The sequence below is a fragment of the Plecotus auritus genome (genome assembly GCF_963455305.1).
Source record: "Plecotus auritus genome assembly, chromosome: 4".
Classification (NCBI taxonomy): Eukaryota; Metazoa; Chordata; class Mammalia; order Chiroptera; family Vespertilionidae; genus Plecotus; species Plecotus auritus.
Window position 1 is genome coordinate 109632302 of NC_137775.1, and position 15695 is coordinate 109647996.

Consider the following 15695-nt stretch of genomic DNA (forward strand, 5'->3'; position numbering starts at 1 on the left):
GTCCCAGATTGGAGAGGGTGCAGGCTGGGCTGGGGGACTCCCCCCCCCCCCCCCCGCCCCCTGTAGTGCATATTCAGAATCCTTATTCTCTTTCATACCCATCTTCACACCCTGCTTACTAAGAAATATAGTATGGTGTTTTGTGCTTATATTGGAAATTGGCATTTGGCAATAGGATAAAAATGTTAAGTTACTTGGAAAAAGCAGGGTTTGGGAAATTGGACTCCTTGCTGGAGATTCCATGCTTGTGTTATTCACAGCAGTTCTGATCCATGCTGGAGAACAGCAGAAGAGCAATCTGCCAGAAGGTCTGGACACACATGGGCTTCTCACTTCTGGTAAGCGGCATGTTCCTATGGTCTATTTGATCCCATTACAACCATAACCATGCCTTTATGGTTTTTATACAGATTGGTCATTGTCTATTGACTTTTAAAATTAATCATCCCAAATAATTATTTACTACTGCTTACATTCTCTAAAAAGAATTGCTAAATCAAGTGTTCATTTCATAGGCAAGTTAAAATCATTGTATAAAACTAGCTGACTATAATTGAACTGTGTGTTTATATTTCTATCTTAATACTTCCTAGCATAGAACAGTAGGAATATACTTGTGGTCTATACGTGTGTTACATATAGGCTCCTCTTTGCCAGTGTGACTTGAGGCTGTCGGTCTTCTGTTAGCATATGACTTAGGCTTCCTATAGCATTACGATAAGGTTTTTCATTTGAGTCACTCAAATGATGCTACGTCTGGTTTTAAACCCTTAAGCATTTACTCTTCACGTGTGCTTAATTTTGTATTAAGTATTTTTGAAGCATTTTTTGTGTTTAAAAATATTAAGTACAGCCTTGGCTGGTTTTGCTTAATGGATAGAGCGTTGGCCTGCGGACTGAAGGATCCTGGGTTTGATTCTGGTCAAGGGCACATGCCCACGTTGTGGGCTTGATCCACAATGGGGTGCATGCAGAGGCAGCCAATCAGTGATTCTCATTGATGTTTCTGTCCCTCTCTCCCTCTTTCTTCTGCTCTGAAATCAATAAAAATATATTAAAAAATACTTTAAAAAGGTACAATCAGATTTGTTAATGTTTCTTTATTCTCAACTATAGTCTTCCAATAAACTGGAAATGAGAAGTGAGATTTCATTTTGATAAAAGGATGTAGATAAATTTCAGTTACCATAGTAAATCATAAAGGAGGAATTAGTTTCTCTGTTAATGGAACTTAGAAAGTACCATGATGGTATTTGAAATACTAAGTGCTTTTTATTGTCAGTGGTCTTACTTGATAGGGCACTTAGGGCTCATGTTGATTGGACCACTAAAATTACTATTAAGTAAGATTGGGTTAATGGTCCAACACTATTCCCCGATTTAAAATTTACTAGTCAATAACTAGAGATATTTCTGACATCTAATTATGTTTATTAACACATGCCTTGAGTAGGTTAGCAGGTACAGCTGAGCAAAATCTTTTCTGTCTGTGGTCATTACACATTTGAGTCTACAGAGCTTTGTTTACATCTGGTTGCCTGCTGTTGCAGAATAGCCTTATATTCTAGACTAGTCTTCACTTTAACTTGGAGACCTTACATACATCACTGAACTTCATTTCCTAGTTGTTAAACGAGTATAACTTCACCTACAAAGTTTTAAATAGTTTTGTAAGTGCTCAATTTATAAAACACCTATACATGTAATAGAAATTCTATTTTAATATTCTTACCAGAAATACCTTACACCTTGGGGATTCTATTTAATGTAATGTTTTTGTAGGTTTTCTGGTCTGATCTGCAATTAATTCTGCTCAAGCCTATTATTTTTAAGCCACAAAGCTACAGACATATAAGACATTCATGTCTTACAACTACTCCTAGTTAGAAATTTAAAAATTCATGTGTACATTAACATAAATATTTCAACTTTTACAGAATCATCTCAAGAGAAAATGCATCCTGAATTGGAAAATCAGATTTCTCATGCAGTTGATAATGAAAAAGTGGAAATGTCTTCTAAAGTGATGCATACTTGTGATGAAGATCAAAATGAAAACAAAATGGATGTGATGGGAAACGTCAGCATCCTTGCACACCCAGCCACTGCACAAGAGGAGCTGCAGTTGTTAGAGGAACCTAAAATGGTGGCATCCACTGAGGAGTCCAGGCCTCCAAATTCAATCCTCGACTCCGTCACTGTTCCACCAGAAACCTTGGTGTCCCCCTGTGAGGAAAGTACTGTATGCGCTATGGAACTGTTAGCTGCAGAAAGGGTACAAGAAGAAATGGAAAAGAAAGTTAGTTCTGAATCTTCCACTGTCTTCATGGACTTTGAAACGACTCCTGCAGTTGAGAGTTGTGTGAAGGATGGTTTATGCCAAGACAAATCTATAAAATTACTGTCTGAGACCGAGTTATCTTTTCCATCGGCAGTGGACATTAGCAAGGCCCATGTGTCTTCCTCTCCACCTTGCTCCTCCGACTTGCCTTCCCACGACATGCTGCACAGTTACCCTTCAGCGCTCAGTGCTTCTGTTGGAAATATCCTGCCAACCACTTACTTTTCAGTCACTCCAAAAATTGGCATGGGTAAACCAGCTATTACCAAAAGAAAATTTTCTCCTGGTAGACCTCGTTCTAAACAGGTAGGGTGATTTTAATGATGTTGATAAACCATGTTGGAGCATTTCTATAAAACAAAAAGGTGTATGTGTGGCTTTGGAGGGCAATATTTTTTGCCTTCAGGTTGAACTTAATGTAGTGTTAACAGGTATATTGGCCATTTAAAAAAAATGCTGTTAATGAAGGAGTAAACTTGAAGTGATCTTATTTGGAATTTCAACTGATATGCAATATATAAATGTAACCTATTTGATTACAGCTTCTAATATAAAACACTTAAGTTTTTTTTAAAGTCCTAGTTTGCGCTTACAATAGAGCCCTTTAAAAGAAACAGTAAAGTTTTGGGTATAGTGCAGCTGACATTTCAACTTAGGACTTACATCAGTGGTTTCATGGAAAAATCTTAGAATTGTATTGTTGATCTTTAGGAAGTGAAGGGAGCTCCTTCTGAAATTGTTTTATGTAATGTGGGCTCTAGCTCTAGAGGGTAAGTTCCAGTTCTTTTTAAGTGGCACTTAAGCTAAACTACATGCAAAGTGAAGACACCATATCTAAGATTGATTTATTCTACAAAAGTCCTACTTTCTTAAGTTTTTATAAAATGGCCAGATATCAAATAATGCAGAAGTGTTTAGTCAAAATGATAATTTGAATTTTCAAGTCTCATGACTTAAATTGATCAAAATTTTGGCTTTTTATAGGAATGGTATCTTGGTCATTTATTTTGGAATTATAAGATCAGTAGCAAAATAAAATTGTATTTTAATGTGAGAATTAGTCTCCTCTAAATAAAGTCCAGATATATTTTTATTCTGTAAATACGGCATGTTGCAGTTATGAACCAAGAGAGATTTTTATTCTCAAACCAGTTTTCCTGTTCCTTAGTCTTCTCTTATTTTCTTGTCCTTTTTATTTCTTTAATAGTTATATAGTAATTATGTAATTTTGGCTCTGTAAAGATCTTAGCAATGGAAATTTGATTCTCACATTTAATTTTGGTCCAGATAATTTACATTCTTTAAGAATGTAAATTCTTTACATTCTTTATTCATAAATAAAATAAATACAGTATTTCTCCTTAATTAGACTTCAGTTCCAACTGAGAAACCATTAGGATTATTTTTCTGTTGACTTATGTTCTGAAATTGTGTGTGTGTGTGTGTGTGTGTGTGTGTGTGTGTGTGTGTTCTTTTTTTCCAGGTTTATCCCGTTTTACATGAGCCATGTCCCCATATTTGCTATTGCTTCTCCTGTGTCCTCTTTTTACCCCCCAGTCTGGTAGTGTCTTGCCTCTTATTAATCTCACTACCGCTTCATAATTTGCTGCTAATCTCATGAGTGTTTCATTGGCCATGTTTTACCTCTCCCTTGTATTGGTTGTGGTTGGGCAGCAAACAGCCTCCATTGCTGAATTCTAGCTCTGTAATACACTGCCAAACTTGTGCAGAGATGTCTTGCATAGAACAAGGTAGCACTTTCATTTTTTAAATCATTGCTTAGGTACTGGGATCATGTGTACATGAACAGGAATGTGTACAGCCTTATACTGGAAGTCCATTATTCTATCACATGAATTTATTTTATTTAGTGCTTATTTTGCATACTCTTGGCAGTGGAGACTGGCTATAAAATTAGATGGATTGTCATAGCCGTTGTTGTGATATAAGCAAGATTCTTTGGTTTCCATATTTTTAAAATTTTATTGTTAATATCAGTGTCATTTCCATATTTTGTTAAATGTCATCAGTTCTGTGGTCTTGACCAGTATAGTGAATGCCATCCTAATGATAGAATTGTGTTTCACCAATTAAAATTCTGTTTTATAGTGGTCAAATCTTTATTTACCTTAACCATTTCCTAAGAGTACATGAACTTTCCCAAGAATTCACTTAGAAATTAAATGAATTCTTTGATGAGACACCAAGAAAATCTATAAGTTGTAAATTGATGTGACAGTTATTGATTGGATGATCAAATGTTTTCTGGAGTTACAGTGGAAGGGTAAGTGTGTGCTGTGCAATAGAAATATTCAAGCCTTAGTCTAAATTCAATTTTTTGAGTAGTCCCAATAAAAAGAAGCAGGTGAGGTAACCTTTAAGGTTTTATAAACCCAGTATATTTTAGCTTTTAATCTACATAAAAATTATTAATGAGATATTTTCCATTCACTTTTCAGGCTCAGTATTCTAGCTCTGGTTTTAGACTAACTTCATTAGAAGTGCTTCATAGCCTTACGACTAGTGGCTACCTTAATGCACAATGCACAGCAAAGCATTTTAATGTGAAAATTTCAGTTCCAGAATTACTGATGAAATTAAAAGAAATACTAAATGAATTTAAAATTGATAAACCAAAGATTTTGCTATGCTTTCACTATTTAAAAAATAACATATATAATATGTATAAAAATATATATATATTAATTGATTTCAGAGAGGAAGGGAGAGGGAGAGATAGTAACATGAATGATGAGAATCATCAATTGGCTGCCTCTTGCATGCCTCCTACTGGGTATGCAACCTGGGTATGTGCACTGACCAGGAATTGAACTGGTGACCTGTTAGTTCATGGGTTGATGCTCAATCACTGAGCCACACCGGGTGGGCTACTCTCACTATTTTTAGGGACTGAAGTAGGAATATTATACTTCCTCCAATTGCTCACGGGACTCATTTTAAAACAGATAACAAAACCATTTGTTGTAGCAACAAGTCACTCTGTATTTTCAACATAGATTATCCTAATATATAAAAACCCAGGGTCCGTAATGTCCAAAACGACCGAAGTCTCGATGGACCAGAAGTCAGTTGTGCAGTCAGTGCTGGGTTGCCATGGCGACCCAGCACTGACTGCCGAAGGGGCTGTGGATCAGGCCCAGAGAGAGGCCTGGAGAGAGAAGCAGCGTCTGATCTACTGTAGCCTCCGTGGCAGCTGTTGATCAGTCCTTGCCTCTCTCTTTCTCTCTGGGCCTGGCCAGCAGCCGCGCCTCTTTCTCTCCAGGCCTCCGCAGGGGCTGCTGATTAGCCCCGCCTCTCTGATCAGGCCTGGAGATAGGCCCGGAAACGCTGACTGGCATAGAAACCGACCAATCAGAGCCTAATCTGGGTGAACTGCGAAGGCAGAACCTAAGGTGGGAGCTGAGGAGGGGTTTTAAGGGCAACAGCTGTTTGGTGTAAGGTGTAAGAAAGTGGTCCAATTTTTTAGTGACCGGTTTGGCAGTATAGTGCATATGGCTGATATAGTCCAGATATAGGGATTATGTATTTTTGTCTGCCAAGAGCATCTCCTCCTGCTGAAAAAGGCTCCCCCCCCCCGCCAATTTAAGCAATCCTATCCTATATAATCAATCTATACTAATAAAAGGGTAATATGCTAATTAGACCGGGTTGACTGAACATCTTTCAGACGTCCGACTTCCTTCCTGACAAAGCCATGGTGGTGGAGGCCGAGACAGAGAGGGCAGTTGGGGGCGAGATCAGGCCAGCAGGGGAGGGCCATTGGGGGCGAGATCAGGTCGGCAGGGGAGGGCAGTTGGGTGTGAGATCAGGCTGGCAGGGGAGGGCAGTTAGGGGCGATCAGGCAGGCAGGCAGAGGCAGGGGCGATTAGGCAGGCAGGCAGAGGGGTTAGGGGCAATCAGGCAGGCAGGCAGAGGGGTTAGGGGTGATCAGGCAGGCAGAGGCAGTTAGGGGCGATCAGGCAGGCAGGCAGGTGAGTGGTTGGGAGCCAGCAGTCCCAGATTGCGAGAGGGATGTCCGATTGCCGGTTTAGGCCCAATCCCTGTGGAATCGGGTCTAAACCGGCAGTCGGACATCCCCCAAGGGGTCCCCGATTGGAGAGGGTGCAGGCTGGGGTGAGGGAAACCCCCCCTCCCCGTGCATGAATTTCGTGCTCCGGGCCACTAGTCAATATATAATTCATATACCTATATACCTCATATTCACATCAATATACACATATATGAGGACATTTATAAATGTGCATATATATAACACACACGAGTATGTGTGTAGTGATATTGGGGTATGGGTATATATGTCACTAATCTTAGTCAGATGTCGGGACACAGAATGGAATCGATTTCCCAAATATTGGGAGTCCATTATCAAATGGCATTTTCCCTTTGGAAGAGGTTAGTAATTTAACTTTAGTGTTTTATATTGTGACTTTTATGTGGGAGATTTTAGCTGTTATTTAGTGAGTAATATGTTTTCTTCATGAGATGTTTCAAATATATGGCTAATGTATGCTTCCAAATCTTACTAACTCCAGGAGTAGTAACATAAATTTTTTTGATGGTTGTAGATAGAAAAACATTCTTTTTTGTTGTTGTTTCCTTTCTCATTTCAGACACAGGATTTCACAAAGATGAGAAGGAAAAATTTAGACTTGATAAGGTAGTGGGAGAAGGAAATTATTGGGCGCGCCGAAACCGGTTTGGCTCAGTGGATAGAGCGTCGGCCTGCGGACTGAAGGGTCCTGGGTTTGATTCCGGTGAAGGGCATGTACCTTGGTTGTGGGCACATCCCCAGTGGGAGGAGTGCAGGAGGCAGCTGATCGATGTTTCTCTCTCATCAATGTTTCTAGCTCTCTATCCCTCTCCCTTCCTCTCTGTAAAATATCAATAAAAAATATTTTTTTTAAAAAAAGAAATTATTGGCCGCAATGACAGGCAGCAAATTGGACTTGGTTTCATACTGATTGTCCCAATGAACCAGTTGGTTTTTCTGTCATCCTTTATTGAAGTTATTCATTCATATATACTTTGTTATTCAATTTTTCAATGTTTTTGTAGGTATAGAAAAGTGGTTATTGCCCTTAAAGTATATTTTAATCGTCTGAGGAGATTTTTAAACATAAAACACAGCCTCTGAGAGTTATTTCACCTTAACCCTGTTAGTGGAATCCTGAATTACAGAACTGTGTCAGTCATTGTTTTTATTATTTTTATGCATTAAACATAACACTACAAGAAATGCTCCTTAATCAGTGGTGGAAAATAAGTTGGAAAATTATTTCATTCTATCAAATGTGTTTTTCAGTTTCTATTCTCTTATCCCACAGTTGTACTTAATGCATTCTAATTTGGGAATTCTGAGATATTAGTCACCTTAGCTCATCTGTTATTTACCCTGTTTGTAGCATCTTATTTTGTAGGGAAATATTTAATGTAATCACACAACTGGATCTATTTTAGACATTTATCTACTAATTGCTTTCATGATAGTATTGAGTTTTTATTTAAGCTATAAAATGTTTTCTTGAAATATTTACTAATATTTAAATTTTATTTTAAAAACTACTCTTAAATTCTAAGAATATTTTTAGTTTTGATTTTGCCTTTCCACCACTTTTTGTTGCTAACATCATCAATATGGAAAGTTTAGGAATTTCTCTAAGTTCTAAGACTGATATATCTGTTGAGAGTTTCTCATAGAGAAGGTGAAATTTCTTCATTGTAGTAGGGTTCCAAAAAGAGTTCTTTATTAGATCAAAACTGTGTTCCTATTACATTGTGAACTGGATTTCTTATTTTTCATTACATTAAGTAATTTTATTGTGAACCATGAAATTTTATAAAATGCTTGTATACTGTGATAACATTTTTAAATAAGTGTTTCAAGTGACAAGTCAGTTTCATGTTCTATTTTTGTGAGAGTGAAAGTGGTGGATGTGGCCCATGTGGCCTAGGAAGCTTCATGGTTAAGATGGCAAGTGCTTGAACTTGCCTGGCAGGATTTAGAAACAAAGAATTTCTTCCCAGGGCTCCTTATGGAAGGTGGAGACTAAACCAGTTTTTAAGCCGGATTGCCTAAATCCTGGTTTCTCTCTGGGCTTATAATTTGCTAGTTGCTATCCGTTATCAAAGTCTGCCTAGCCTTCTCCCTTTCCCCCTTTACTTTTCCTTCACTATTCCAGTTTGGTCTCATCTGTGGTAGTTCAAGGGAAGAGGAGATCATCTATAATAATAAAAGTGTAATATGCTAATTAGACCGGACAGTTTGAACGACCTTCGGGATGTCATTCTGGACATCCTTCCAGACAAAGCTGCAGTGGCGGGGACTGAGGCAGAGGCAGTTAGGGGTGATCAGGCAGGTAGGTGATCAGTTAGGGGTGATGAGGCAGGCAGGCAAGTGGTTAGGGGCAATCAGGCAGGCAGGCAAGTGGTTAGGGGTGATCAGGCAGGCAGGTGAGTGGTTAGGGGCGATCATGCAGGCAGGCAAGTGGTTAGGGGCGATCAGGCAGGCAGGCGAGTGGTTAGGGGCGATCAGGCAGGCAGGCGAGTGGTTAGGGGTGATCAGGCAGGCAGGCGAGTGGTTAGGGGTGATCAGGCAGGCAGGCGAGCAGTTAGGGGCGATCAGGCAGGCAGGGAGTGGTTAGGGGTGATCAGGCAGGCAGGTGAGTGGTTAGGGGTGATCAGGCAGGCAGGCGAGCAGTTAGGGGCGATCAGGCAGGCGAGCAGTTAGGGGCGATCAGGCAGGCAGGGAGTGGTTAGGGGTGATCAGGCAGGCAGGTGAGTGGTTAGGGGCGATCATGCAAGCAGGCGAGTAGTTAGGGGCAATCAGGCAGGCAGGCAGGCGAGCGGTTAGGGGCGATCAGGCAGAGTGATTAGGGGTGATCAAGGCAGGCAGGCAGGCAGGCCAGCGGTTAGGAGCCAGTGGTTCTGGATTGCGAGAGGGATGCCCGACTGCCAGTTTAGGCCCGATCCCGCTGTGGGATTGGGCCTAAACTGGCAGTCGGACATCCACCGAGGGGTCCCAGATTGTGAGAGGGTGCAGGCCAGGCTGAGAGACCCGCCCCCCTCCCATGCACGAATTTCATGCACCAGGCCTCGAAGTGTTCAAGATAACACGCCAAGCACACCTCCTTGTGGCTGAGTGGCAGTATGCTGTCTTTTTAGAAAGTGACTTCTACGAAGTATTTTGTACTACTTACATAGGTTTTTACTATGACTAATTGGTCTAGGAAAGACTGATTAATATAAAAATGAGCATGAACATTTCCATAGTGCAGCTGTTTGGATGCAAACCCTTATTCTTCCATTATTGTCTGTGACACTAAACAAGTCACCTTGTGAACTGTCTTGTTGCTTCATCTGTAAAACTATGTCATATGGTTCTGTTATAGTTGAACGAAAACACACATAAAGCACCTGATACACAGAAAATGGTCGTGCTGCCCTGTTTTCTTTCTTGAATAGTGGATTACTACAGTTATTATTCTGTGAAAATGGAGACTTGAGAATAATCACATATTAAATGTAGCTGGAGCAGTGGTCCTACAACCAGTCAGATTGACTAATAATCACTTATACAAATATGTGCAGATGAAATGAACTGTGGGTCTTGACCGAGTCAAACACTGCTCTCAGTAAATAAGATATGTAGTAGGTTTCTTTTTTAAAAAATATTTATTTTTGTTGGTTTCAGAGAGGAAGGGAGAGGGAGAGAGAGACAGAAACATCAATGATGAGAGAGAATCATTGATAGGCTGCCTCCTGCATGCCCCACACTGGGGATCAAGCCTGCAACCCAGGCATGTGCCCTGACCGGGAATCGAACCCAGCAGAGCTCTGTGGATGTTGGGTTTGAGTAAAATAAGCATAGAGAAAGGGCTTTTAGTGACAGCAGGTTACCAAAGACCTGGGCCCAGTAGGAAAGAAGACAGGTCTGCATGAAGTTGATCTGATAGCGGGAAAGTGAGTGAGATCAGTGTAGCCGTTAGCTGAGCTTGCGGGGAGGTAGGTAGATTGATTAAAAGTGCAAACAGTCTCCCTCTGTGGTTTTTCCTTAAATACTGTTTTCCCATTAACTATCTGCTCCACAGAGGATAGTCAAGCTCTTCTTTTTGGTTGATTATTTAAGTTCCCAATGGTATTTTTATGTGATTAATAGTCTACTATGTGTTAGTTTGATAATATTCTAGAAACCTGGTAAGTACTGTGTTGTCTTAAGTTTAAGCATTGTTGAATTACCTAATTCAAAATAGGTTCTTTATTGTTTGACATTTATTTTGTGTTTTCCTTTAACATGTTATCTTTGTGGAGTAAACATTTTTCTTCATGCTGCTTAGTGTTTTCATCAGATTAGTTCAGATTATTGCTGAATGTAGTTATTTGGTAGTAAAATGTCTTAGTTTTATTGTAACTATTCTAATAAGTTACTACTTCTCGTATAAATAATCAGATACATTAGGCATTTTAATTTGCAAATTTAGGACAATTGCTTTAACATTTTCAGTTTTCAACTTAATCCCTAGGATGTAATCTAAGTATAATAGTCCCTTAACTAAAAACCAAAACTCACAACGAATGGTCATTGAAGGAAGAGTAATTAGATGCTAGAATTATAATGGTATTTGCATCTGAAGGTTACAGACTAACTTTCCACAATTTAAAGTGAACGTGTCTATTGATTGCTCATTTTTTTATTGCATTTTCTGCCTACTGGTTGGGTTGTTATAGCAATGGGTTACATGACATTCTTTAAGGTTATCTATTCTCCTTTCCAGTGGAGTAATTGATTGTTGTTAGAAGAAAGTAATCCCCAAATAGTTTCTTATAGTGCTAATTTTAGAGTTTGTTTGCCTTTTATTTATAGTTGGTGTTATAATTGCAATGCATAAGTCAGTGTTGATTTCATATAAGCCGTAATTTTTAATGTTTCATTGTGCTGATGTTTCAACCAGAATAAAATATTTAATGTAATTTGTAGCTGCAAACATTTAAGTATAAAGTCACTGTAAGTGATAAGCTTATTTTCCCTAACTTGAAGCAATTTGTCCTAAATTTCCACACGTCTGCATTTGTTTTTGCTGTTCTAAAATTCCTTAGTTGCTGGCTTTGACCTTTTATGTTGCTGAGTTTTACACATCTATTTTCTCACCTGCCATATCCTAGGGGGCTTGGAGTACCCATAATACAGTGAGCCCACCTTCCTGGTCCCCAGACATTTCAGAAGGTCGGGAAATTTTTAAACCCAGGCAGCTTCCTGGCAGTGCCATTTGGAGCATCAAAGTGGTAAATAAAATTGCATTTACATTCATGTATCATTTCTTTCTGGTTTTATCCGAGTAGAAGTTCAGAATTGAGCCTTTCTTTTCTAACTAGTTCAGCTTTCAGAGCCACGTCTTTAACCTAAAAATTTTAATAATGAAGAGACAACATGCTTGCACTTAAAAATATGAATTAGGAGGAAATTAAATTGTAATTTTGCATCTGTCATTTTAAGTGTAAATTTTTAATTCCCTTTTCCATGGTTTCTTCCTTTTATGTTGTAATTAGCAGTATGGGTGAAATCCTTGTCACAAAGGCTAGGAAGTAATTAGTTATTGGTCATTTTTTTGTGATATCATAAAATTTTGTTGCTTACAAAAGAAAAACTACACTAAGCTGTTAATGTAATAGTGGAGAAGAAATACCAGAGTTGCTGCAGATTTCATTGGCTGTGTTAACCTCAAAATTATAGGGCCTTTTCCATGTCATTGGGTGACTCCCTAGTTCTTGAAGTAAGTTTAGTCTGATGCATTTTGAAGGGTAAAAAATTAATTTGAAAATGGTTAATCATCTGAAAAGTTGAACTATTTTACTGACTAGAGGACAGATTTCCTTTATCTTCTACATTTGATGTAATTCTGGAGTGTGTTTAATTTAGATAAATCAAGGATTTCAAAGGAGTTGTAGATTCCACTTTGTAATTTTCTATCAGCATTGGAAGAATTATTTTTTAACTCATTCTGATATCATGCAAGATGTTGAAAGTATAAGTATTTGTTTTAAGAGTATAAAAGATGATTTGTTTGACAATTTTGAAGCAAATACCACCAATTTTCACCTGTGTCATTGGATGTTGGGGAAAAATAAATTGTGAGATTATTATAGTCTTCATTTAATCTTTGACTTAAGTTTTAAAAACTGTTTCATACCTATTGACAAAAGAACAAAAAGAAACTATCCAAGTCAGCCCTACTACCCCTTGTTCAAAGAAGCTCAGAGATCTAGAGGACAGCAGTTTAAGAGGACAAGGAGGGGCAATTTGAAAATTGGAAGGATTTATTAAAACTGAAGGAAGAAAGATTCTTTCTCCCCTTTTGTTCATATGTATGTGTCTTATGCTCACAATATAATCATTAATTATTGACTTGGAAACTGTTCTGCTAAATTGGTAATGAGTGCAGCATTTCAAACTGTGATTAGTGAGATCAGTTGAACATAAATACTGTTTAACTTGTTAGGGAAAAAATAGCAAAGTATTTTAATATTTTTAAAAATATATTTTTATTGATTTCAGAGCGAGGGAGAGAGATAGAAACATCAATGAGAGAGAATCATTGATTGGCTGCCTCCTGTACGCCTCCTACTGGGGATTGAGCCTGCAAACCAGGCATGTGCCCTGATAGGGAATTAAACCGTGATATCCTGGTTCATAGGTCGATGCTCAACCACTGAGCCATACCAGCCAGGCATAATTTTAAATATATACAAGGATATGTAAATTTCAGGTTTTTGAGCTAGTAAGAGATAAGTCTGAGTATAAACAAGAAAAAGAAAACCACAACAAATAATCCTAGTATTTATTTGTTAAAATATCTGTTAATTTAACGTGTTTTCCCATAGAATTTTTTCTTGGATTGGGTAAAAATTCAGATAAATTTTTTCTGTTTTAAGTAATTATTATCCAGATGATTCAAAGCAAGCCTTTTATACTTATACCATTTTCCTATCTATAACTAAACTGCACTCTAAATAACTATAGTAGAATGAAGCACTCATGTTCAGTTCATACGGACAAATATTGAATAGTAAGAGAAGTTGACAATTTAATGGCTAGAAGAAATATTATTGTGTACTAGCAAAAATTAGCTTTCATGCAATGTGGCAGTTCAGAATAGTAGTTAAGAACCAGACTTGCTAGGTCTGTGGCTTTCGATAAGTTACTTCACCTTTCATTCCTCAGTACACTGTATCTCAAATGGGAATAATAAAATGGGACTGACCTTATAAGATTGTTGAGAGTAAAACATGCTAAGATAGTCCTAGTAAGTCTTGCAAACAGTTTAGCTCTTACTATGATTACTGAGAGACCAGGTAGCCAGAATCGCTCCTTATACTTCCTGTATATTGATTACAAGTGTTGCACATGGAAATACTTGGGTGGGCTGTGGATGTTCTAGCCGTCTGGAATGCAGGGTTAGGCAATGGAAAAATAAGGCCAGGGTTTGCGGATGTAGGGCATTTGTAACTGACAGACCTGAAGTTTGACTCTGAGGTTGTAGGCGCTTTATGTTTTTAAATTGCAGAATACATATTAAAAGATACAAATAATAACCCTGATATCTCAATATTTATCTGATCAAAATAAAAGAAAGAAGCAACTATATGTGTAACATTTAATAAGCTGTTTTGCATCCCACTTAGTTTTTTTATTTCTTTGGGGCTTGAGCAGAATGCTGACCTTTCCTTATCTGTTGTGTAGGGCCGTGGGTCGGGGTTCCCAGGAAAGCGGAGACCTCGAGGTGCAGGCCTGGCGGGCCGCGGCGGCAGAGGCAGGTCCAAATTGAAAAGTGGAATGGGGACAGTTGTGCTCCCTGGGGTAAGGCTCTCCTCCTTTCCGTTCGCTGTAATCCTTAACACATCCACTGGTGATGGTAATCTCCTGGATAGCAATTATGTAGATGTTAAGAGTCACATAAATGGGCTAGCATTGTTATTTTACTGTGTTTTTGCTTAAACACTTCTGGTCAGGCTTTCTACTTACTAATTCTTTTTTCTTGCCTTCTTTTTTGACACTGCTCTTTCTATGCTAACCCTCCTCCCAAATCCAAATTGGATATTTTCTTCATTATTTAAAAAAGGGCAAACTCCTGTCATATTCTTGTTTACTTGAAAAAAAAACGTTGGCATTTTAAGTTTTGGTTGTAGCTGTTCTCAGTGTTATATAAAAAGATTTATAGAAGAAATAAGAGATGTTGCAGGTTAGTACAGACTCTAAAATGTGGAGGATTATATGACTACTTTGACATTTTAAGATTGATAAATATTTGTTTGTTGACACTTGATGAGGCTTTAGTTAAATGTATATTGAAAAAAACAACAACTATTTGGCTGGTAATATTTCCTGCAGTAACTATTCCCTAAAACCCTGTTTTTCAAATTCTAATTGTCATTTTAAGTTCAGGAGTCAGGTGGGATTGTTTAATTTTACTACTAAAGGAGTAAAGAAACATGGGTTCTGGTCCTGTTTTAACAAAGCAAATTCATTTCTTTTCATAACTATGTCTTGTAAAGACGAGATGCTTTAATTTTGACAAAGTCCAATATATTTTCTTTTTTTTTTTTTTTTTTTTAAATATATTTTATTGATTTTTTACAGAGAGGAAGGAAGAGGGATAGAGAGTTAGAAACATCGATGAGAGAGAAACATCGATCAGCTGCCTCCTGCACACCTCCTACTGGGGATGTGCCCGCAACTAAGTTACATGCCCTTGACCGGAATCGAACCCGGGACCTTTCAGTCCGCAGGCTGACGCTCTATCCACTGAGCCAAACCGGTTTTGGCCCAATATATTTTCTTCTGTGGATTGTGCTTTTGGTATCTGAGAAACATTAGTCTGACCCAAATTAGAAATGTATTCAGTGTTTTCTTATAACAGTTTTTAAAAATATATATATTTTATTGATTTTTTTACAGAGAGGAAGGGAGAGGGACAGAGAGTTAGAAACATCGATGAGAGAGAAACATTGATCAGCTGCCTCCTGCACACCCTCTACTGGGGATGTGCCCGCAACCAAGGTACATGCCCTTGACCGGAATCGAACTTGGGAACCTTCAGTCCGCAGGCCGACACGCTATCCACTGAGCCAAACTGGTTAGGGCTCATATAGCAGTTTTGTGATATTAGATTTTGCATTTAGTTCTGTGATCCAATTTGAGTTAATTTTTATGGCTCCTGTGAGTATGGATCAAAGTTTACTTTTTGGCATACTGGATATCCAGTAGTTTTAGTACTATTTTTTGAATTGCCTTTGTATCATTTTTGAAAATTAGTTATCTGTATATTTGTGGATCTAATTT

The 15695-nt window shown here is 38.3% G+C and overlaps 1 protein-coding gene across 14 annotated transcripts in view; it reads left to right on the forward strand.

Moving 5' to 3' along the window:
* Window positions 1-15695, forward strand: part of KMT2C (lysine methyltransferase 2C) — a 274626-nt gene that overhangs the window by 168085 nt on the left and 90846 nt on the right. For 12 of the 14 annotated variants that reach the window (XM_080665925.1, XM_080665931.1, XM_080665933.1 and 9 more), the window contains 4 exons: window positions 261-338; window positions 1938-2647; window positions 11522-11641; window positions 14097-14213. In XM_080665925.1, the coding sequence (XP_080522051.1) occupies window positions 261-338; window positions 1938-2647; window positions 11522-11641; window positions 14097-14213 (1025 nt within the window). The remainder of the gene's footprint in view (window positions 1-260; window positions 339-1937; window positions 2648-11521; window positions 11642-14096; window positions 14214-15695) is intronic. The other 2 variants (XM_080665930.1, XM_080665927.1) reach the window with 2 other exon arrangements.